This window comes from Xyrauchen texanus, chromosome 29 (genome assembly GCF_025860055.1).
Source record: "Xyrauchen texanus isolate HMW12.3.18 chromosome 29, RBS_HiC_50CHRs, whole genome shotgun sequence".
Taxonomy (NCBI): Eukaryota; Metazoa; Chordata; class Actinopteri; order Cypriniformes; family Catostomidae; genus Xyrauchen; species Xyrauchen texanus.
In genome coordinates, this window is record NC_068304.1 from 29,044,779 (window position 1) to 29,071,017 (window position 26,239).

At 45.0% G+C, this 26,239-nt stretch overlaps 1 protein-coding gene across 3 annotated transcripts in view; it reads right to left on the reverse strand.

Annotated features, from left to right (window-relative positions):
* LOC127622828 (neprilysin-like) overlaps window positions 1-26,239 on the reverse strand; it is a 94,680-nt gene that overhangs the window by 28,494 nt on the left and 39,947 nt on the right. For all 3 annotated transcript variants that reach the window (XM_052096929.1, XM_052096931.1, XM_052096930.1), the window contains exons 3-4: window positions 26,070-26,105; window positions 25,190-25,351 (exon numbers count right to left, since the gene is read on the reverse strand). In XM_052096929.1, coding sequence (XP_051952889.1) covers window positions 25,190-25,351; window positions 26,070-26,105 — 198 coding nt within the window. The remainder of the gene's footprint in view (window positions 1-25,189; window positions 25,352-26,069; window positions 26,106-26,239) is intronic.

Sequence of the window (26,239 nt, forward strand, 5' to 3'; positions counted from 1 at the left end):
CGTTCTACGATTGTTTGCTGCCTGCCCAGACCCCTGCCTGTTCTAGTTACTCTTCTGCCTGCCTACTATATCCTCTGTTTGCCTGCCTTTGACCCTGCCTGTACGACTTGTGTTCTGTGTATAATAAATCACTGCAGATGGATCCCAACTTGCCTGAGGCTTCATTACAGAAGACTTCGCCACACCATGATCCAGCGGTGATTTCACGCATGACGGAGGAACTCACAGCCCAAGCTAATCAGCTGTCAGCGCACTTAAGTACTCCTTCAGGTACTCCTTCAGCCGGCACCCGCACCGGCACCCGCTATAACTCAAGCCAGCTCGGCGACGACCGCCACGGCCCTCTTAGTAACCTCCGCGAGTCCGCGACTCGCGCTGCCCGAGAAGTTTGACGGCTCACCGTCGAAATGCAAGGGGTTTGTCATGCAATGCTCCTTATTCCTCTCTCAGCAACCGGCACTTTACCCCACTGACGAAAGCAAAATTCTGGCAGAGCGCTCGACTGGGTGACCGCATTGTGGACCAACCACGGATTTGCTCAGTTTACCTTCGAATCCTTCCGACAAAGTCTGATCGATGTTTTTGATCACCCTGAGGGCGGCAAGAACGCTGGCGAGCAACTTCTGGCTCTCCACCAAGGCAAACGGACAGCTGCGGACTACACACTCTTCTTTTGAACCCTCGCAGCTCAAACCGGCTGGCTCGAATCCACGCACAAACTCCTTTTCCGGCAGGGCCTTGAGGCAGAACTCCAGTCTGAGCTGGCTTGTCGTGACGAAGGTTACGCCAACCGCCTCTGTCTCTATTGCGGTCAAGCTGGACATCAGCGCGTCAACTGCCCGACGCGTCCCGCACAAGCTTCACGTCCTGGGGTGAGTCTGCTCGTTTCCTCTACTCTGCCAGGCACCTGTCTCGAGGTGCCCATTAAAATAACCTTCCGGTCAACCAGTACTAACACCCAAGCTTTCATTGACTCGGGGGCAGCGGGGAATTTTATCGATGAGTCGTTCTGTGTACAGTATCAAATTCCTCTGACGGCGTGTAATCCTCCTTTGACAGTGGCGGCACTAGATGGTCGTCCCCTGGAATCCGGCATAGTGTGCAACACCACCCGTGACCTCCTCCTGCAGGTGGGGGCACTTCATACTGAAATTATTCGCTTCAACGTCATCCAATCTCCTCGCAACCCTGTGATTCTTGGCTTTCCCTGGCTCCGACTACACAACCCATGAATTTCCTGGCGGGATAATCAGCTCACGCAGTGGGGGGCCACCTGTTTTATGAGATGCCTACGCTCCAGCCGACCTACCCCCGTGGGGGCTGCCCACGTCATAGGGAACTCCGGCGCTGTCCCCGCTATTCCTCCGGCATACGCCGACCTCAGTGAGGCTGTCAGCAAGGCCAAGGCATCACAACTCCCACGCGACTGCACCATCGAGCTCCTCCCCGGAGCCTCACTGCCCCATGGCAGAATCTATCCCCTGTCAGAACCTGAATCCCTCGCCATGAAGTCCGATATAGAGGAGGAACTGGCCAAGGGGTTCATCAGACACTCCACCTCTCCAGCCGCAGCCGGCTTCTTCTTCGTGGGCAAGAAAGACGGCTCGTTACGCCCCTGTATTGACTATCGTGGCCTGAACGACGTCACAGTGAAGTTCCGATACCCACTGCCCCTGGTTCCCTCAGCCCTGGAACAACTGAGGTCGGCCAAGATCTATACTAAGCTGGACCTCCGAAGTGCCTACAATTTGATCCGCATCCGGGAGGGGGACGAGTGGAAGACCGCCTTCTCCACCACCAGCGGCCATTATGAATATCGGGTCATGCCGTTCGGCCTGTCCAACAGCCCCTCAGTGCTCCAATCTTACGTGAACGATGTCTTCAGGGACATGCTCAACAGGTGCCTTATTGTGTACATCGATGACATCCTAATTTACTCTGATTCCCTCGAGGAGCACATCATCCAGGTGAGAGCTGTCCTGAAGCGTCTTATCCAGCACCAATTGTATGCCAAGGTCGAGAAATGTGAGTTCCACTTGAGGTCTGTTACCTTCCTGGGGTACATCATCAGCCCCAAAGGGGTGGCCATGGACGATAATAAGGTCCAAGCCGTACTAAACTGGCCTCAACCCTCCACAGTGAAAGAACTCCAACGCTTTCTGGGATTTTCCAACTTTTACCGAAGATTCATCAGAAACTTCAGCACCGTCGCCTCACCTCTCTCCAACCTGGTAAAGGGGAATCAACACAAGCTCCACTGGACCCCCGACTCCCTCCGGGCCTTCGCTCAGCTAAAAGAGCGCTTCACCTCTGCACCCATTCTGCACCACCCAGACCCCGACCTACCGTTCGTCGTGGAGGTGTATGCCTCGAACACAGGCATTGGAGCGATCCTCTCCCAACGCCAAGGTAACCCTCCTAAGCTGTTTCCCTGCGCCTTCTACTCCCGCAAACTCTCTTCCGTCGAGCAAAATTATGACGTCGGCAACCGTGAACTCCTGGCTATGAAAGCCGCACTGGAGGAGTGGCGACATTGGTTGGAGGGGGCCCGACATCCATTCCAAGTGTTCACAGACCATCGAAATCTCGAATATCTTCGCTCTGCCAAGAGACTCAACCCCAGGCATGCCAGATGGGCTCTTTTCTTTACTCGCTTTGATTTCACTATCTCTTACCTCCCCGGGTACAAGAATGTCAAGGCCGATTCTCTTTCCCGACAGCACGAAGCCACACCTCAAGGTTGCAGCGCCGAACCCATAGTTCCTCCCGAGTTGGTTTTAGCCCCTATCCAGTGGGACCTCATGGCGGACATCACTCAGGCCCATGCCTCCGCTCCTCCACCGCCCGAATGCCCGCCTGACCGGACCTTTGTACCTCCCAGTCTGCGGGAGAGGACCATGTGCTGGGTACATGACGCCCCGTACTCCGGTCACCCTGGCATCACTGCCACCATCCGCCTGCTGCGGAACCGCTTCTGGTGGCCGACGCTGTCGGATGACGCGGCCGACTTTGTTAACAAATGCCAAGCCTGCAACGTCGCCAAAACCCCCAAACAACCACCAGCCGGCCTGCTTCAACCTCTACCCATACCTCGACGTCCCTGGTCGCACATCGCTGTGGACTTTATCACGGATCTCCCCAACTCTCAACGCCATACCACCATTCTATCTGTTGTTGACCGATTCTCCAAGGCCTGCCGTCTTATCCCGTTGCCCAAACTGCCCACTGCCCTGGAGACCGCGAACACCTTTTCCAGTATGTCTTTCGGTACTACGGACTTCCCGAGGACATCGTCTCCGACCGGGGCCCACAATTCACGTCCCGGGTATGGAAAGCTTTCTTCCACCGCCTGAACGTCAACATCAGCCTCACTTCCGGGTATCACCCGCAGTCCAACGGTCAGACGGAATGCCTGAATCAGGAAATCACAAGATTCCTCAGAACGTACTGCCATCACAATCAGGCGGATTGGAGTCGCTACCTTCCATGGGCCGAGTATGCCCAGAACTCCCTCCTCAAACCCTCGACCAACCTCACACCATTTCAATGTATAGGTGAAACTCGAAAAATTAGAATATCGTGAAAACGTTCATTAATTTCAGTAATTCAACTTAAAAGGTGAAACTAATATATTATATAGACTCATTACAAGCAAAGTAAGATATTTCAAGCCTTTATTTGATATGATTTTTATGATTATGGCTTACAGCTTATGAAAACCCCAAATTCAGAATCTCAGAAAATTAGAATATTGTGAAAAGGTTCAGTATTGTAGGCTCAAAGTGTCACACTCCAATCAGCTAATTAATCCAAAACACCTGCAAAGGGTTCCTGAGCCTTTAAATGGTCTCTCAGTCTGGTTCAGTTGAATTCACAATCATGGGGAAGACTGCTGACCTGACAGATGTGCAGAAAACCATCATTGACACCCTCCACAAGGAGGGAAAGCCTCAAAAGGTAATTGCAAAAGAAGTTGGATGTTCTCAAAGTGCTGTATCAAAGCACATTAATAGAAAGTTAAGTGGAAGGGAAAAGTGTGGAAGAAAAAGGTGCACAAGCAGCAGGGATGACTGTAGCCTGGAGAGGATTGTCAGGAAAAGGCCATTCAAATGTGTGGGGGAGCTTCACAAGGAGTGGACTGAGGCTTCAAATGTCGTATTCCTCTTGTCAAGCCGCTCCTGAACAACAAACAACGTCAGAAGCGTCTTACCTGGGTTAAAGAAAAAAAGAACTGGTCTGTTGCTCAGTGGTCCAAAGTCCTCTTGTCTGATGAGAGCAAATTTTGCATCTCATTTGGAAACCAAGGTCCCAGAGTCTGGAGGAAGAATGGAGAGGCACACAATCCAAGATGCTTGAAGTCCAGTGTGAAGTTTCCACAGTCTGTGTTGGTTTGGGGAGCCATGTCATCGGCTGGTGTTGGTCCACTGTGCTTTATTAAGTCCAGAGTCAATGCAGCCGTCTACCGGGACATTTTAGAGCACTTCATGCTTCCTTCAGCAGACAAGCTTTATGGAGATGCTGACTTCATTTTCCAGCAGGACTTGGCACCAGCCCACACTGCCAAAAGTACCAAAACCTGGTTCAATGACCATGGTATTACTGTGCTTGATTGGCCAGCAAACTCGCCTGACCTGAACCCCATAGAGAATCTATGGGGCATTGCCAAGAGAAAGATGAGAGACATGAGACCAAACAATGCAGAAGAGCAGAAGGCCGCTATTGAAGCATCTTGGTCTTCCATAACACCTCAGCAGTGCCACAGGCTGATAGCATCCATGCCACGCCGCATTGAGGCAGTAATTAATGCAAAGGGGCCCAAACCAAGTACTGAGTACATATGCATGATTATACTTTTCAGAGGGCCGACATTTCTGTATTTAAAATCCTTTTTTTTATTGATTTCATGTAATATTCTAATTTTCTGAGATTCTGAATTTGGGGTTTTCATAAGCTGTAAGCCATAATCATAATAATTATATCAAATAAAGGCTTGAAATATCTTACTTTGCTTGTAATGAGTCTATATAATATATTAGTTTCACCTTTTAAGTTGAATTACTGAAATTAATGAACTTTTGCACGATATTCTAATTTTTCGAGTTTCACCTGTATTCTGGGTTACCAACCTCCTCTCTTCCCGTGGTCCGGCGAACCCTCCGAAGTCCCCGCCGTCAACGACTGGTTGCAGCGCAGTGAGGCAGTGTGGGACTAGGCCCACGTCCACCTGCAGCGGGCGGCGAATTACTCCAGAGAGCAAGCCAACCATCACCGCCGGTCCGGTCCCAGTTACATCCCTGGCCAATGGGTTTGGCTCTCTACCCAAGACATCCATTTGCATCTACCATGCAAAAAACTCAGTCCTAGGTATGTGGGTCCCTTCAAAATTCTTAGACAAATCAATCCAGTTTCTTTCCGTTTACAACTCCCTGCTAATTACCGTATCTCTCCTACTTTCCATGTTTCCCTGCTCAAACCGGCTGATGCTCCGAGGACTGAGGAGGGGGCGCCTCCCGGGCCCCTCCCCATGGTTGTGGGCGGTGAGGAGGCCTTCCTGGTACGCACCTTGCTCAACTCCAGGCGTCACCGAGGTCAGATCCAATACCTGGTGGATTGGGAGGGGTATGGCCCAGAAGAAAGATCCTGGGTCAGCGGCAATGACATCCTGGACCCCAACCTCATCACCGAGTTCCACCAGATCTAACCGGAGAGACCGGCCCCTCGACCTCGGGGAAGACCTCGACGCAGGTCACATCCTCTCGTCCGGAGCCGCTCACGGGGGGGGCTCTGTCACGAACACAGAGAGCGCCTCCCTCTCAAGTCATCGGAGATCTGATTCACCGGAGTATTGATCGCTAGAACTACATTTCCCATAAACCCGCATACCTTGGTCTGATTACTCCACAGCTGTTCCCTGTTTCCCACGCTCTATTTAAAGCCACTCAGTTCATTCACTCTTTGCGAAGTCTTGTTCGCTCCGGCTACATTTCCAAGCAAGTTACCCTCTGTTTACCCTTATAGTTACTCTGTGTACCGTTCCAGCCTGTTGTTTAGACCTTGCTAGTTTGCCGCCTGCCTTGTTAATCTCTTGCCTGTTCCGTTCTACGATTGTTTGCTGCCTGCCCAGACCCCTGCCTGTTCTAGTTACTCTTCTGCCTGCCTACTATATCCTCTGTTTGCCTGCCTTTGACCCTGCCTGTACGACTTGTGTTCTGTGTATAATAAATCACTGCAGATGGATCCCAACTTGCCTGAGGCTTCATTACAGTAGTTATGACCTTGTGTATCATGATGCACAAGCCTTTATAAGCACTTCCTCTACAAATTTAAACCTGTCTTTCAGTACCACCCACCATTAAAATGATAGTTAGGATACAAAACCAGAGCCAGGGCCCTAAACACTAAGTTCATCAACAATGTATTTGCATAAAAGTCTAATCAAGCTCCTAAATAGACTCTTACTTTCCAATCAGCATTCCCTTTCATCCCTCAAAGGCTCAGCACAATGGAAATGCTAATGAGGGGATTTAGATTTCTCCAGGGAAGTCACAATCTCCACTACAATTTCCCTCGTTGATAATTATTTTTATTGCACCCTTTGTGTTTGTTCATTGATTAGCAATGATTTCAAATCATGAAACATTAAACAATGTGAGAGGAGTCATGGAAATTCTCATCAAGAAAATAATAAATGGTAACAAAAGGACATCCTTGTTGATTTTTGTCTGCGTTTGCTATAAATCAAGAAATCATTACAAATCTGAATTACTATGCTCATAAAAAATTGCTGATTATGACATATCATACATTTTTTATTACACATAAAACATAAACACATAAAAATGCCCAAATATACATAATTTCGTATTCAAAATGTATTCCAAACACCCTGCTTTAAATTTTACTTTTATTAACTCTTGCTTTTGTGCTAACCTTTGGGACATTGATTCAACTGGTCTGATCTGTTTCCACATGTGGATGGTCTTTTTAATCCCGAAATTATCAGAGTAAGACCACATTTCTTTCACGAGTTCGTTTTCCCATATAATCATTTATCTACTAAGGTTAAACTTATTTGGCTTGCTGTCCATGGTGGAGGGGTTCAAGGAAGCAGCTTCATCTCAAACTCTAAATTTACCCCCCAAAAAGATGCTTACAATAAAGGTCAGCGAGCACATGGATAAATCATAAATGCTATATAGAAGATTGTATGCTTTAGTAGAACCATTTATTATGCACAATGTTTAATAAAAAAACCAATTGCGGTTTGCGATGGGTATATATTTATGAGCTATGCCTCTAGACTTTTATAAGAGGAAACATGGTTGCGGTTTTTTGAGAGATTTAGTTGGACGGCCTGAAAGGTTCCGCAGTTGCGGCACCTGTACAGCACATTTGCGCTGCTTTGTGATGTCATGGGAGTTGTTGCATAACCCGGAAAATGCTACAGTTGTGGCACGTGGACAGCAAATTTGTGCTGCTTAGGGAGGTTTTGAGCCAATGGCAGGGGCACCGCAGTTGTGCTTTCTTAAAAACGAAAATGTTTTCCATCTTTGTCTCCTCGGTAGGTAATGGTGAAGTCTTGGAAAGACACCTAGATAGAGAAAGCGAGATAGAGAGGTAAACCTGCATACAATTCAGTGACAGGATTTTAAATGGGCTATCGCAGAGACCTGCTGTAAGTAATATTGGATAAACCCATGCGGAAGGCACAATTTCAAGCATTGCTGAAGAAAAAACAATTCACAACCCTGTGAAGAATAAATCATCTATGAAAAAGTATAAGTCTAGAGAGAAGAGAAAATAAATATTAGTGACATTTAGAAACAATATTGTGACCAACAGCATACAATTATCTAAGGATAAAGAAACGGAAATGCAGGACAAATGGTCTTCCTGGGAATTACAGCTTTAAAAATGGACTTGACAATGGACTTGACTTCTCTTTTGTTATATTTATTTGTAAAAATACTGAACATTATTAATCAAATAAACATTTAACAAAATATAATGTCACACAAACCATATTCAAACTATTTATAATTGTCACATTATCTTTCTACATTCCTTCCCCTTTATAGGTTTTTGTGAAGGAACAAGAGAATGTTGACATTTTTCCCTTTGAGTCTGTTTCTTCTTTGACTGATCAACTCTCCTGCTTTTGAAAAAATTCTCTCAGAAGGTACAGATGATGCAGTGATTCCAAGATATTTTTTTGCTAGTCTGCTGAGAGATGGGAAGGTTTGTTCGTGATTTCTCCACCAAACCAATGGGTCATGGTTGCAGGGAATTACCTTTTCCTCTGCATAGCGGCGCATTTCAATTATTGAATCAGTGTTTGTCGATTGATGATGTTGTGCTGACAGAACTTGATAGTCAAAATCCTCCCATATGCCTCCTGTAGCTGCAGCTGAGGCAGTACATGGGGTCATTGGAGAAGTCACTGATGAGGCACAACTTTCTGTAGGTATTGAGGCAGAGCTTATGCCAGATGTTGAGGTAGCTTCTAGTGGTGGTGCAGTAGCTATCTTTGATGTGGGCACGTGTACATCCAGTATTTCACATAGGAGTCGCTTTTTCACGACCTGTACATGATCTTTGTCACGAAATGCAAGATTTTTAAATCTAATTTCAAGGAAGGTGCTGGCAGAAAGGCTGTGTATTGGTTTCAGTTTCACGGAATCTTCGCTGACACTGCTGTGTTAGTTCTGTGGCAAGAGAGCTACCTTGATGCGCACTGACAACAATTGCTCTAAAAAGCAGTGACACAGGGGGAATGACCTTTGAGACAGAAACATGTTTTTCTGCTGATTTTCGTGTTGCCTCTTCAAAACGTCTCAAGGCCTCAAAAGCCAGGTGGATAACAGACAGCTCTTCATTGGAAAAGCACAGGTTACTCTTCCCAAATAGACAGAGGGCTGTGGTAACTGGTTCCCGTTGTTCTTGAAACCTTTCCAGCATGCAAAAGTCTGAATTCCAACTGGTTTCAACTGAATTGATCAGTTTATGTTCTGCCATCTTCAGTTGCTTTTGTATCTGTTAAAGCTTCTCTGGGGCTTTTGTGCTATGGTGGAAAAACGATACAATGCTTCTGCATTTTTCCAGAAGGTGAAAGATCTCAGGAGATGTTTTTATCGCATCTTGGACCACCAAGTTCAGGGTGTGGCCAAAACATGGGTAGTGCGTCCACCCAGCCTTATGCACTGCAGAAACCATGTTATGACCATTGTCTGTGACCACTGCAAGCACATTTTGAGTTATGCCTCATTCTTCAGATATTCTTTTCAGCTCTGCACTAATATTTTCAGCTGTGTGCTGTGCACTAATATTGTAGGTTTCCAAGACAAATTCCTGCATTTTCCAGATATCAATAAATTGACAGGACACAGTTAAATATGCCTCTGTGGACCTTGAGGTCCAAATGTCTGATGTGAGAATCGCATGATTTGCATGTTGTAATGTTTCAATTACTTTACAGTCAGCATACATTTAGTTAATTGTGCCCTCCATTAACCATTTCCGACTAGGGATTTGATAACATGGATCAAGAGTCTTGACGAATGCAATAAAACCTCTTCTACAACCGAGATTGGTTGGAGGTCCCTCGCAATCATCTCTCCTATGCTTCTTGTAATTTCTGATGCTCTCTGTGAGTCATCTATAAAATATATTACATATATATGTCTTCAAAGCTGTGCTACATGTAGACAATAATTTATAATGGCAGTAAAACTCTCTACCAGGTATTACTTCACATTTAACTGTAAATGTAATTTATTTAATAAATCATTTTTAAATTATGTATAAATAAATAATCTATAGTTATTAGATACCAGGTGACAAAAATAGACATAGGCTAATGCAAAATGTATTCAAATGTATTGATAGAAATCTAACTTTTTGAATTATAAGGTCAATTCTAAAGCTTTATACTATATACACAGCATCTTTTTACTGTAATATTCTCCTCCTCATGAGATATCAATTCACATAACTAAAATAATCTAATATAACCTCTTTGTACCTGGATAATGCCTGCCTTTCTGAAAGGATTCTGGTAAAGAACTCTGCCTCATGCCAGAATATGGGGATCATGTCTGTGTAACCTCCTCTGTTCGCCTCAGCTGTACTTCGTCATGCTCTTTAGGATGTTTGACTTTTAGATGCTACCTCATATTTGTGGCATTGCCACAATGGCGTATTGTGTTTTGACAAATGTCACAAGTAGCTTCATCATTGTTAAGTGGAGTGTAATACCTCCATATGATGCTTCTTTTTCTGTCAGCCATGGCCTCAGTAATGCACTTGCATCCCTCTTTAAAACTGAGCTGAGTGTGCTCTCTGACTCTGACAGAGTGAACGTTATGCCTTGTTTGCATGTGCACAGCAGAATGCGCACAGCGGAAGAATAGTTCCTATTCACGTTAAGTGCATATTTTTATACCATATAAATATTCACACTGAATAAAAATCAATTGTGTTAAAAATCCCAAGTAGAATCGATACTTTAATTTGAGAATCGATCCTTTCGATGCATCATCAGTATCGAAAGTATCGATACTTTAGGATCGATCCGCCCATATCTATTTTTCTGCCGCTTTACACAATTTGCCTACTACATTGAGATTCACTTACATTGGATAGTTGAAAAATGCCTATCCCTGTTCGAAAACACCCACTGATTGAGAAATGCATATTACTGTTCTGTAGAGACTTATACTTCAGTGATACAGATGAGGTTGATGTGTTGTCTAGTTTTGCTCCCCACTCTCTGCAATCAGAAAGGGAAAACCATCGGGGAAATTTCCATTCAGATAACGTGAAAGTGGATGTGGAATCGACAAAGGTGGAAGAATCTTATGCAAATACTCTTGTTAATAGAATATTTAGTGCAGCCAAGATTGTTGGTTTAAAACCACTCGCGTCTGAACCAGTTCCTGTGGGAGGTGTCTGGGAGGGCATATCTCAGACTAATGCTGAAAACAGTATGGAAGGAACCATCTCAAAAGCCCCAATTTAATACAGGCTGTAGATGATTAGCTAATGCCTGTTACCCAGTAGAAACCGGTCTTGGGGATATGCCATGGGTAGAGCAGTCAGTAGCATCATGGACAACCCTAGGGCCAGCCTGAGTATCTGCTAATCCTCACTGTCCTGGTAAGGAGTGTGCTAAATCGACCGCATGATCTCATGCTCTTTTAATGCTGCTGCACGTGCAGCTCGTATGGGAAATGCTTTGGCTATCCTCCTGGCAGCCTTGCGGAAAACAATAGGTGCAGAGGATCAGGATTCCAAAACTCTTATTGATTCCGCTTTGGCGGCTCATTCACAACTGACACGTGATGTAGGGGAGAGTATGTCATCAGCTCTCTTATGTCGCAGGCAAATATGGCTGGCACAGACTTCTTTGCCAGATGCCATAAGGAATGAACTGATGAATTTCCAATTAATGCCCGGTCAAGTCTTTTATCCAGATTCTCATAATGTGCTGGATAGGGCTGAGCGCTCTATTGCATTGAGACAAACTGTTCAACGGGCTTGTCATAAACCAAACCAGGCTTTCAGACAAATGGCTAGAGTACCTCAAAAGCTGCAGTATTCTGCTTGGTTTAGGCATGTGAGTGGTGGTACTGCTGGTGTTCAGGAGCAGAGTTTTTGTACCCACAGTCAGAATCCCACACATTCACAGAGGAGACCTCAGTCCCGAGGCGGAGGTCAACAGAGGAACTCAGGCAGGGGTGCAGGCTGTAGCTATTCTCAACCTCAGGCGTCTCAACAAATACCTGAAAGTACTCATTCAAGACAGTAATGCAGTCCATAAGTGCAGGAGAGTAGTTTACATCCCTCAACTTAAAAGATGCATATTTCCACATTTCGATTTGTCCAGAACACAGGTCTTTTCTTCGCTTTGCTTTCCAATACCAAGTTTTCCAATTTCAGGTTCTACCATTCGGCCTGTCCCTGGCACCAATGGTCTTTACTTGGGTGGTTTTGTCAGCCTTAGCCCCCCTTCAGTTAATAGGTATTAAAATCCTGCCATGTCTGGCTGATTGGTTAATCTGCACCCCTTCTCGAGATCACGTTTTACTGAACACAGAGAAAGTACTGGCCCATGTTCAATCTCTGGGGTTTATAGTGAACTGGAAGAAAAGAAGTCTCCAATCTTGTCAACAAATAATCTTTCTTGGACTCCACTTTGATTCTGTGAAAATTTATTTTTAAGACACTTTCAGCCAGGGAAACTGGTGACTGCTCAGAAACTGTGCGTATTTATAACAGCAGCATCAATGGTGATTCCCTTGGGACTGTTGAAGGCATGCCCTGAACAGCGTTGATTCAATTTTTTTCATCTCCAACCAAAAAAGGACAAAGAGGTGAGGTTGCAGGTGGCACAGTCCTGCATATGGGCCCTGCTCCCCTGGAGAAACAGGAACTTCCTTATGAGAGGAACCCCACTGGGAAATCTTCCTCACAGAAGATCAGTGATCACAACGGATGCATCACTGACAGGTTGGGGAGCAGTCTGGAAAGGCAGGTCAGTAAGGGGCCGTGGAAGCCCCCTTGGTTATCACAGCATATAAATGTACTAGAACTAGAACTAGGACTAGATCTAAGATGGTGGCGCGGTAGCACGCAGCTGACACTCCGGATAAAAATATAAGATTCATGCAACAACCAAGCTGCATGATGATCTGCAGGAGTAGCTACGCAAACTCAGCTTGCTGCGGAGACCAGGCTTCCAGTCCTCGGCGCCACCTGATGCCAGTGCCCAGGTGAGGGGACGTCGTAAGCGGTGTGCGAGGAAGTGAAAGCACGGCTGTTCATGCCAACAGAAACGGTAAGACTCACGGTGGTGGCTTGTGTGTTTACATCAACACGGAATGTTGCAATAACTCTATGCTAGTCTCTAGTTACTGCTCATCGCTGGTGGAGCTTGTGACTGTTAGATGCAGACCTTTTTATTTACCACGGGAATTCACCACTGTTATTATAACAAGAGTGTGGCAGGGCGGAGGGTGGGGCCGGGTCGTGATCATACACACCCAGTCCCATATTAGGCTAATCAAGCCTCTGAGGTTTAAAGGTCGACTGCAGGGTGTCGTGCGGGAGAGAGAGATCGTTAGTGGACATGTCCGTCATGTGTGTGTTTGTGTCTTCTTTTAAGTTTATCATTAAACTATTATTTATATTATCAAGCCGGTTCTCGCCTCCTCCTTTCCATTGAATACGTTACAAAGAGTTTACATTCCCCCAAGCGCTGACGCTAAGGAAGCGCTCTGTGAACTGTATGGGGCTATGAGTGAACTGCAGAATGCTCACCCTGACGGACTGTTTATTGTCGCTGGAGATTTTAATAATGCGAATCTCAAGACAGTGCTCCCTAAATTCCATCAGTATGTGGACTTTGCAACGAGAGGGGCGAACATGCTTGATCTTGTTTACACAAACTTCCCAGGCGCGTACCAGGCGGTGTCCCGCCCCCACCTCGGCTACTCAGACCACATCTCTGTTATACTAATTCCAGCATACAGACCGCTCCTCAGATGCACAAAACTGCTCCAGAAGCAGGTTAAAACCTGGCCAGCAGGAGCCATCTCAGCTCTTCAGGACTGTTTTGAGTGTACTGACTGGCACATGCTCAGGGAGGCTGCAACATATGGCGACTCTACCAACTTGGAGGAATACACAGCATCTGTGACCAGCTACATCAGCAAGTGCTTTGATGTTGTCACCTTCTCCAAGACCATCACCACACGCTCCAACCAGAAGCCGTGGATGACTGTGGAGGTGCGTGCGCTGCTGAGAACCCCAGACTCCGCCTTCAGAGCAGGCGACAAGGCCGCCCTAAGAACAGCGAGGGACAAATTGTCCCATGCCATCAGAGAGGCAAAGCGCGCACATCGTATCGCGCACATCATATCGTCCAAACCGTTCAATGGACGATGCCATTGCCACCACCCTCCATCTGGCCCTCACCCACCTAGATAAAAAGGACGATATGTTCAAATGCTGTTCATAGACTTCAGCTCAGCATTCTACACAATAATTCCTCAGCACCTGATTCGAAAGCTGAACCTGCTGGGCCTGGACACCTCCCTCTGCAACTGGATCCTGGACTTCCTGACTGGGAGACCTCACTCAGTCCGGATCGGCATCTCCACCACCATCACACTGAGCACTGGGGCCCCCCAGGGCTGTGTGCTCAGTCCACTGCTGTTCACTCTGCTGATTCACGACTGTGCAGCAATGCACAGCTCGAACCACATCATTAAGTTCGCCGATGACACAACCGTGGTGGGTCTCATCAGCAAGAACGACGAGTCAGCATACAGAGAGGAGGTGCAGCGGCTAATGGACTGGTGTAGAGCCAACAACCTGTCTCTGAATGTGGACAAAACAAAAGAGATGGTGACTTTAGGAGAGCACAGAGTGACTGCTCCCCGCTGAACATCGACGGCTCCTCTGTGGAGATCGTCAAGAGCACCAAATTCCTTGGTGTTCACCTGGCGGAGAACCTCACCTGGTCCCTCAACACCAGCTCTATTACCAAGAAAGCCCAGCAGCATCTCTACTTTCTTCGAAGGCTGAGGAAAGCACATCTCCCATCCCCCATACTCACTACATTCTATAGAGTGACTATTGAGAGCAGCTGCATCACTGCCTGGTTTGGGACTGCAAAGCCCTGCAGAGGATAGTGAGGACAGCCAAGAAGATCATCGGGGTTTCTCTTCCCTCCATCAAAGACATTTACAAAAAACACTGCATCCGCAAAGCAAGCAGCATTGTGGATGACCCCACACACCCCTCACACAAACTCTTCACCCTCCTGCCATCTGGCAAAAGGTACCAAAGCATTCGGGCCCTCACGGCCAGACTGTGTAACAGCTTCTTCCCCTAAGCCATCAGACTCTTCAGTACTCAGAGACTGGACTGACACACACACACACACACACACACACACACACACACACACACACACACACACACACACAAGTGTCCTGAGCTGCACTTTAATTATTGTCACTTTATACCTGGCTGCTACCTCAATAACTGCTATGTGCATAGAGCACTATCTCATAGTATGTTATGTTTACATTTGACAGTTTTAGAAACTGTCATCTTTTTGCACTAATGTTTACTGTTCGGTGCTGCACTGTCTCTCACTGTTCCCATTGTCCTGTCAATTTTTAGTAATTTATTGTACTGTTCCATACTTTTTGCACACATTTGCACATGCACTTTATACAGGTATTTTATTTAGTCTGTGTAGTCTCATGTGGTTCTGTGTTTGTCCCATGTTGTTTTATGTAGCACCATGGTCCTGGAGGAACGTTGTCTCGTTTCACTGTGTACTGTACTAACTGTATATGGTTGAACAACAATAAAAACCACTTGAGTTGACTTGAACTGAGGGCCATGCGTCTTGATCTCAAGGGACTGTTCCCATTCAAACACCACAAGCATGTACTGGTGAGAACGGACAGCACCTCGGCAGTGTACAATATAAATCACCAGGGGGGAACATGGTCACTACGGTGGAAAAAGAACTAACAACATGGGCATGGCCCTGATTGACCTCTCTGAGAGCCATTCACATCCCAGGTGCGGCAAACAGAGCAGCTGACGTTTTGTCCAGGACAAGGCCTCTCCCAGGAGAGTCTCAGTTCAATCTCTTTGCATCCAGCGAAACAACTCATTTCCAGGAGTGGTACTCCCTCATGGTACAGAGGGGCAGCTTAGGCCTAGATGCTCTGTCACAAGAATGGTCGACAGTGTTGTTGCAGGAAGGTCAAGGAGGGTTATTGCACAGATCTGCTGGTAGCTCCATGCTGGCCAGGAAGACCATGGTTTCCAGACCTGATTCAGCTAATGCAGGGTTACCTGTGACAACAACGTCACAAGCATATTTTCTGTCACAAGCAGAGGGACATATTTGGCATCCAAACCAAACTGCTCTGTGATTATGGGTTTGGCCTCTGCAGAGTGTGTCTCTCAGCAGTTAGATGAGACTATCCGTGAGACACTGAGCAATACTAGAGCTCCATCCTATCCATCATCCATCACCTAAGACAACGATGATCAGGAGAGGCTTTACTCACCTACTGACATCTCCTTCAACATCAGCGGATTGTTGTTCACCTCCCGCTGTCAGTGGTGAACACCCGGATTTCTCCGTCGTTCCAGCGCTGCTACTACAAAGTTTTAACTTCACTCTTGGGGCAGCCATCTAGCTGTCCCGGTCCGGTTTTGACTTGCGCACCCCGCTGCTATGATATGGACCATCTTCTCCCTGTGCTTGACAGTCTTCCATCTCTGTGTTTGGCTAACACTTTCGGCGACCGGCATGAAGCTCAAATACTCTATCCCACAGCTGCTAACTCTCAACAACCGTTCCATTCCAACGTGCATCGCAGCCATCAAAGAATTTGGACTTCAGCGCCATCCGCGTTACATCCACAGAAGTTCCCGTCGAAAGTTTGTTTACCATCAGCCTGGCCAGCCTGCTTTACACATTCCATCCATCTGGAGCACTGTTGCACGTCTGCCGTGTCATCAGAGCAGTGTCGCTCTATGTGCTAGCTACACGGGAAACATTGTGAGATCTCTGCACGCTCAGCTGAGCAGCACGGGAAACACCGCAAGATCTCTCCACACCAAGCAGGCCAGAAAGCGCGGAGTGGATTCCAGTGTACTGTGGCCTCTACAGAGATTCACCACAGCAACAACACTTAAAATTGAACTTTTCAATACACAATCCCTCACAAATAAAGCATCCTTCATACAAGACCACATCATGGACAAAGGATTAGATTTTATGTGCCTGACAGAAACATGGCACCAGCCAGGGGTTTACTCAGCGCTTAATGAAGTCTGTCCCCCCAGTTACAGCTTTCTGGAGAGAGCCCGCAGCACTGGTCGTGGTGGCGGTCTTGCTGTCATACACCGACAGAACTTGGAGCTGTCCCCCCTCCCCCTGCCTACACTGTCCTCATTTGAATGCCTTGCATTTAAATGTAAAATCCCCGTCCCTATGACAATACTCCTCATCTACCGGCCCCCCAAATCCAACTCAGCTTTCATCTCAGAGATACACGACCTTCTCACTACACTCTGCACCACCTCTGCCAACATTATTATACTTGGAGATATTAATATTCAAGTAGACAACCCCTCCTGCCACTTTGCAGCTGAGTTTCTGCAACTATTGGACTGTCTCAACCTCCAACAACATGTCGATGTCCCCACACACTCCAGGGGGCACACACTGGACCTGGTCATTTCCAACTCCGCCCCCATAAGCAACCTTCTGGCGCACGATCTGGGTGTGTCTGACCACAAGGCCATCTCAATGTAGCTGACACTCCTTTCCCCACACAACAAAGACAAGCGTCAAATTTGCTATAGGGACCTGAAAAAGATAAACCCGGACATCTTGACCATAGACCTCCAACATCTCTCCTCTGCTGATTTCTCCTCAGTCACTGAGTCAGACTTCTACAATCAATCTCTGAGCAGTCTCCTAGATCTCCACGCCCCTGTTAAAATTAGAACTATCAGCTTCTTACGCACAACCCCTGGTACACCTACAAACTCCAGCAAATGAAAACAGCTGGGCGTGTCCTTGAACTGTTCATAGGCAGGCCTACCGAGAACATCAGAAGTACTATGCAAGGTCCTTAAAAGATGCATGTTCACAGTTCTATTCCAACATTATCAACACCAGCCCTGGCAATTCCAAGCAACTTTTCTCTACCATACATAACATCCTCAAACCGCAAACTCACTCTCATTCAGAAGCCACAGAAGAGAGGTGCAACAATTTCATCACTTTTTTCAGAAAAAAAATAGACACCATCAGTTCCCTGCTATCCAGTTCTTCCACACTGCCTGTCCCGACTGCCAACCCACAGCCTGGGATGTCCAAACCTCTCTGCTGTTTTTCGGTCATCTCACAGCGAGAGGTTGAGGACATCATCAAAAAGATGAAACCATCCACCTGTGCCCTGGACCCCTTCCCCACAGCCCTGGTAAAATCCAACCTTCATGCCATAAGTCCCCTCATCACAAAGGTCATTAACCACTCCCTCCAGGCTGGCCATGTTCCATCAACACTGGAAACCGCTGTCATCAGGCCATTTCTCAAAAAACCCACCCTAGACCCAGAAGTCTTTGCAAACTACAGGCCCATCTCCAACCTTCCTTTCCTTTCCAAGGTTCTGGAAAAAGTAGTTGCCGCACAGCTCCAGGACCATCTAAAACAAAACAATCTGTTCGAAAAATTTCAGTCTGGTTTCCGCCCTGGCCACAGCACAGAAACAGCCCTGGTCAGGGTCACAAATGACCTGCTGATGACTGCGGATGCTGGCTACCCAACTCTTCTCATCCTCCTGGACTTGACTGCAGCATTCGACACTGTGGACCACAACATCCTCCTCCACCGTCTAAATTCCACTATTGGAGTTTCTGACTCTGTCCATGAGTGGTTCTCATCCTACCTCACCGGGAGAACTGAGCATGTCGCCTTGGGAGAGGCTAAATCCCTGACACACAACATAACCTGTGGTGTTCCTCAAGGCTCAGTGCTCGGCCCCACCCTGTTTATTCTCTACATGCTCCCCCTTGGCCAAGTCATCAGTCGGCATGGAATTCCATTCCACTGATATGCTGATGACACTCAGCTCTACCTCAGGACAAACCCAATCCCCTCTGCTGCCCTGCCATCATCCACTCTGACTACTTGCCTGGAGGAGGTAAGGGCGTGGATGAAGCAAAACTTTCTGCAGCTAAACAGCTCCAAGACTGAAGCCATCTTAGTCGGCATTCCACATCAGATTCGGTCATCTGACATTACCAGCATCACCTTCTCTGGTCAAAATATTCCACTTTCAACATCAGTTACCAACCTGGGTGTTAAAATGGACTCCCATCTGACCTTTGAGGCTCATATCAAACATCTCTGCAAGACCTCCTTCTTCCACCTCAGGAACATCGCCAAACTACGTCCCACACTCACTCCGGCAGATGCGGAAAAGCCTGTCCACACTTTTGTCTCCTCCAGGCTGGACTACTGCAATGCGCTCCTCACCGGGATCCCTGAGAAAAGCCTTCAGAACCTGCAGTACATCCAGAACAGCGCTGCTAGGATCCTGTTGAGGGTTCGCAAACATGACCACATCACCCCCATCCTTAAATCACTCCACTGGCTTCCTGTCTCATTCAGGATTGAGTACAAGGTCTCCCTCCTTACCCACCAATGTATTCATGGTGAAGCCCCCTCCTACCTCAAGGAACTCCTAACCCCACAGACCTCAACACAAGCCCTCCGATCTGCCTCAGCATATCTACTGAAACCTCTCAGGACCAAGTTCCGTACAATGGGAGATCGGGCTTTCTGCTTTGCTTCTCCCACATTGTGGAATGCTCTCCCTGACCACCTGAGGACACCTCAGACTGTGGATGCTTTTAAACATGGCCTTAAACCCCACCTTTTTAGGAGAGCTTATGATTGAACTTTATCTTCATGCTCTCCATGTGTTTATATGTTTAGCACTTACCTGTTTTTATCATGTAGCACTTTGGGATTTGCTTAAATATAAAGTGCTTTACAAATTAAATTATTATTATTATTATTATTATCTACACAAGCTAATTCCTCACTTAAATGGAGAATCTTATTAGACTGGTGTTTGGGCATAAAAGTTGACCCAGTAGTCTGTCCTGTGCTGCTTGTTCTTTGCTTCCTGCCGTCTCAATTAGATCTGGGCAAAGTAACTAGTACAATTAAATTTTATGCCTCGGCTATCTCAGCATTTCATGAGGGGGTGAATGGCCTGCCATTGGCTTGACATCCCTTAGTGTGTCAGTACATCAAGGGAACTCGTCGCTTGTGTCCAAGCCACGCTTTGCAGACACCAAGCTGGGACTTACCTCTCGTTTTGAACTCTCTCACTAAATCTCCCAATGAGCTGATTTCTGAAGCAGATTTGAAAGCTTTATCACTCATGATGTCTTTTCTATTCTCTCTCGTTTCTGCCAGACAAGTAGGAGAACTGTGCACACTCTCTTTAGTGAGGATTGTTTAAGATGGAAAGTGTTAGGAATATTTTGGATCTGGTCACGATCTCCAATTCTCCCGGTCCCGTATGTCTATGTTCGTGCCCAGTGAAGCGCAGTCATGAGGCTGGGTCTCTGTAGACTTCGCGAAGGGAATAGAAAGAATGACACACACACTCGGTTTGTATTCAATCTACTCAATGTTTATTAGAGCAAGCAGGTAATTTATATGTTCATGAGACAGTAAGCAGCCAATGGGAGAGCGGTAACAAGAAGAATATGGGTCTAATGCAAAGAGGCCATGTATAGGTGTTCCAGCCGTGATGCCTCACGGTTGACCTCGGTGGACGAGGTGTGACCTTAATCAGATCACAGAAATAAGTATGCGGAACATGATAAAGGGGAAGAGAATGCAGTCAGCAGTTGCTAAATATGCTGACTCACTATCGTGCGCGCTGCAGCCTGCATCTGGGGTCAACAGATCATACATGGGAGGCCAAGAGACACGTACACAGAACAGAACAATATGTACAACATTACATTTCTCACAGAAAGTTTATAAATCAAGTACTGGATGTGGTTCGATTTCAACCCTCTTCCTCTTCACAGGCAGAGCAGCAGGGGTTACTGACTCTATGTCCAGTTAGGGCATTATGTTCCTATGTAACGCATACTCAGCCTTCAAGGAAGTCTTATTCTCAGCTTTTTGTCTGCTACAGAAAAGCCAGATTAGGGTTAACCACTCTCCAAGCAGCATTTTTCACATTGGTTGATTGATGTCATCTCTATGCGTATGCAGGAAAAGGGTTTCCAATTCTTACAGGAATATGAGCCCACTCAACCAGAAGTGTAGCCACTTCAATGGCTGCACTGAAATGAGTTGCTGTGGGAGATTTTTTTGCTGCAGCATCATGGTCCACACCATGTATATTTACAACATTTTACAGAGTTGATGTGACCTGTGCAACACCTGTGAGCAATGCAGTTCTGATGTCTGCTGACCAGTGAGTTTCTGATCATTTAGAAATTTCAGTTCCTCACGACCCTTTTGATGCGAGTCATCCTATTTGGACCGTAGTGACGGTCAGAGTGAGGTCGAAACAGATTGTAAGTTATGAATGTAACTATGGATCTGTGAGACCAAAGGATGATCATCACTATCCTTGCCTCAGAACACTGGGGCGTTCAAGGTAAGAGGACGAGCTGGAAATTCGACCCACTTTTATAGTGCGGGAAGTTCTGCCTCCGGGGTCATGGGCTTGACTTTGTTTACATAAGGTCACGAGGAAGACAGAACAAAGGTTATCATTCTATTTAGACCATAGTGACATCATTCTTTGGTCTCACAGATCCATAGTTACATTCATAACTACTTTTTTAAATCCGTAAGTATCTCTTTCTCAATGGCAATACCAGCAGTGATGACAGCCTACTAGTCAAGATATCAGGCTCTTCGCTTTCAAATTATGTATATTATTTAAGACATGATTGCGTCACTCAAGGCCAGCTAGAAGGCCTCGACCAGGACATATCCTAAAGATCACACCCACTAAGAACAAATAAATCAATCTGATTTGCTGATGAATCTGACAATCTGACATAAGATGCGCATTCATTTGAACTGTTGAGTGATTCTGAAAAAATTCTAAAGGCCTGATAGGGTGGAGCTCAAACTCACGTGCTGCTTTGTGCATGTGATTTGTGAAACAGTTATCACACTTCGATAAAAAGCATCAAGGAATAAATTCTGACTGGACATTTGTTTTTCTCTATTTGTTTGTAGATTAAATAAGAGTGGAATGCTTCTTTGCGCAAAGTGCAAATAGTGGCAGATATTATTTTCACCCCTAATTAAATACTAAAATACAGCATAGTTGCATCACTGTAGTGTGTTTATTGTGTTTATCGAGTCCCACAAACTCCCTACACCCTACAAAAAATCCCTACCCCTAAACCTAACAAAAATTACCCATGATTTTACTAAAGGAACCATAGTACTGTAGTGAAATCATAGTTACCGCAAAATTAATATGGTTACTATATTAATAAGATATTACTATAGTAACACGGTGGGTAACTGCATTAAAACTATGTCTTCCGCTAACAAAACATGGTTCCTACAATATTACTATATTAAAACTATGGCTAATTATATCCGGATCAGACCTTTCTCACAACTCCCCAATCTTCACCGTGACCAAATCACTGCGATGAAATCAAGCTTTATTTTCAGTACTATTTATTATTATTATTCTAAGTAATTTTAAAGGAAATTTTAAGAGTAGAGACAAAAGGCGGAATTTAACCCAAACACAGTAAAACCCAAAAACTCATATCAAAACTCATATTTTGATTAAGTAAGCTTTTTAAATGTATTTAAGCAAGATTACAGTATGTCAAAATAGTATAGATTATCCTACTCAAATGCATGTGACACCAAATAAACAAGAGTTAGGTCAGAGGCAATCCAGAGGTAATTAAATTTAATTAGACCTAAAAAAATATATATATAATATCAGAGAGAGAGAAAATAGTGAGATTAGTTTTGACATTCTTATCATTGCTTGTGTATATGGAAAAGCACATCTCTTCAGGTAATGTGAGAGCACTGGTAGCATTTGACCCCTGTAGCAGAGCTCCCCACAGATTCCATAACATGTAACTTAACAACACATTCACGAGCCTCCCTCTGTGCCCAGCCCCCCACAGCTTCCAACCTCTCCAGCCAAACCATAAGCACTTACCACTGCTCTCTCAGGTCAAGCAGTCCTCCCTCCACCACCTGGAACATGATCATTAGCACACGTTTCCCCATTCACACCACCTCTAAAACATCCCTTGACCTCAAGGTGCTGCTCTGGAATTGTCCCTATAAATCAGTGCCCATGCTGGGGCTAATAAGCTTTTCATTCCCGGTCAGATGGCAGATCTCTAGTTTCTCCAGGAGCTGAGGGTCGATCTTAATTTGAGGGCTCACATCGCCCCAGAGCCATTCCCACATCGTCAATCCACTTCCTGTACATACTAAACATCAATACTATCTCCCTAGGGTGTCCAGACGTCTAATTTTTCCCAGGACAGACCCGTATTTAAGCACTTTGTCTAGTGTCCCTACTTATTTGGAAAAAATTGTGTTTTGTCCCGTATTTCCCCTCTCTGAAAATGTCTCTATCGCCTATGTGGCTTTCTCAGTCAAGTGAGTATTCTAATCAAAGTTAACCAAATACAGCTTGTGAAACCATTAAAATCACAAAGTGTTATTTGAAGTACATGATTGGATTAAACTATCCAATCACAATCGCCTATCAATAGACGTCCAGTTAGTGAACGTCAGTTTGAAAGAGCAAACAGTTGAAATTGTGGCTGGAAAAATATCAAGGAAGCGTGCATGTACATTTAATGAGGATCTTCAAAAAAAGTTAACATTTCTAAAAAAGGAGTCACAGACAGAGCCTAGTAAATTGAGGTGTGAGATTTGTGGAGCTCGCTTTTCCATCACCCATGGAGGCCGCACAGACATCGCGCAGCATGTTCATACAAAAAAGCATGTGGATGCTGCTAAAAGTAAGTGTGCCATACCAATGTTAGTGATTTTTTTGGGAAGCAAAGACCAGAATCTAACACGGTTCACGCAAATGAAGAACTTTTTGCTTATCATTCTGTTGTGCATGGCCATAGCTTTGTACACTCATAACCTGAGAAAAGTCTTGCAGGCCAGGCTGGAGAAATCATTCATACCCTCAGACATTAAAAAAGCAGTTGGATACCCTGGATGAAGCTGGTGACAGCAGATGCGAGAAGATGATTTCTTTTGAATAGTGAGAAAATTACCTCCAAAATTGGAGACGCTCTTTGGAGAACACAGGAAAAACTTGAGTGGACTCTACTGAGAGACATCCCAGAGTGGAAAGACATTCAGAGCAGCCTCGAACACTTACAATTACAATTATGCATTTGGCCGACGCTTTTATCCAAAGCGACTTACAGTGCACTTATTACAGGGACAATCCCCCCGGAGCAACCTGGAGTTAAGTGTCTTGCTCAAGGACACAATGGTGGTGGCTATGGGGATCGAACCAGCAACCTTCTGATTAACAGTTATGTGCTTTAGCCCACTACGCCACCACCATTGGCTAACTTTGATTAGAATACTCACGTGACTGAGAAAGCCACTACGCCACCACCACTTCTACTCCAGAATCCCTGCTCTCAGTTTGATTGACAAAACCACGCTCTTTGTTGAGTGGACTTGTGCGACAAACATTTTTACTCATCGCATCACTGAGTGGATAGACGTTTTACATGAGCTGGAGAGAAAGACCATCAACTTCGGAGTCTTAGCCAAGGTTGTGTAGTTTGCTTTATGCCTATCTGGGACATCTGCATCTGTTGAGCATGTGTTCTCATTAATGAACGCAACATGGACACTGGATAAATCTCGACACAGTGTGTTTAAAAGCACAAATTTTCATCAATCCGAATAAATTCAATCCGATTGCAGATTGCTGTACTGTTATGTCCCCTAAACTTTGCAATCCAATACAAATATTCGTTTACATGTGCATTACATGTATTCTGAACCAAACTTCTGCGCATGCGAAGAGCATCAGTTGTTGTGTTCTGAAGAAAGTGAGAATAGCACCAAGTCTGTAATTGGTGTTTTTGCTTTATTGAGATATAAAAAAATATGCCAGAAAAGCTTTCCTCTTTTGTTAATCACTCTACTCAGCAAACGAAGAATTAGAAGCAGCGTCTAGTACCCTGTCTGACTTTACATTGTAATTACCTCATGCCCATTTTTCCTTCACAGACAGTAATGCAGCTCACTAGGTTTTGGAGCAGAACCATAGAGTACATTACAATATTGTGTCAGAAAGGTGATCTTAGTCAGAGCTTTGGACTGGTGGGTAGCACACATACTCTTGGCATGTTGCAAGGTGGCACTTATGGAAACAGGCAACCTGAATTCAAATCCAGCACAGGTCATTACCCAAACCCAGTCCCCTTCTCCCTTATGTTTTCTGTAATTTCTCCATCAGTGATGTTCAGTAATATTTTTGACTTGAATAAAACCAGTTAATTTCTATGTTATCACATAAAGCACTTATTTTTTCAATGTAAGACGGTGTAATTGTACCTTTGAGTACCACCTCCAGTTCGTCTCTTAGGACGTCAAAGGTGCTGTAACGTGAACTTGTCTCTGGTATGATGTTCTTCTTTAGCCAGCCACCACAGGCATACTGGTAGAAGTTGTTGCATGGATTCACTGTGGGATCCATGTTATCAATAAGCCGGGATGCTACAGTATAATGAAAGGGAACCATTTAGTTATGCTCAAACATCATGAATACACCATGCTAAATGTCACTTTCCACAAATAGGTTACAAAATAGGTCCTCAAAGCTTAAAAATTACGTTTTTTATTTTTCAACACATGGTCTGTGAAGGATTTTATGAAAAAGAAAAGAAAGAAAAATATTAGTTATATTTTGTTTAACACTATTATGCAATAAGATTGTCCACAGTCTGTGGGGCATTTTGGTCATTACAATTAGTTTCTATTTTTTTACTATAATTAATTAAATACCACTTCAAAAGGTTATTTCAAAATTATAACATTGTAGTATTTTTTATTTTATTATTATTTTAATTGTTGAATACAGTCTAGAAGGTCAAGACTGGCAAGACACTGAGGTAGGACAGACTAAAATCACTATGTTAACATAAGGATACAGGCATTTGATGTGTTGAAAAGTTGTTACTTTTCATGCTAGGTTAATTTTATGTTATTAAAAATAATAGTTTCTAACATAGTTCTTGTATGCATTCCCAAAAGCATGGGATTGGATACACATCCAATGATTATAAAATAAACTAATGGGAAATTGTACCCTATTCATGGTGGCAAAGCATTTCCAATAAGTTGAAAACAAAATAAATCTGTAAAATTCTACCAGACATTGCAAGACCAAACAAAGTAATAAATTATTTGCAGTATGTTGCAAAAATATATTTACCTGACTGTGTGCAGTCAGCTGTTATGCAAACTCCATCTATAAAGCATTAAAAAACAGAAGGGGTCCGAGGTCATGAGCAAACAAACATCATTCATAATTTAATTAATGATAAATCATCTACAATATTTTTAAAGAAAATGTTTCATCAGTGGCTTCACTGAACTCTGACA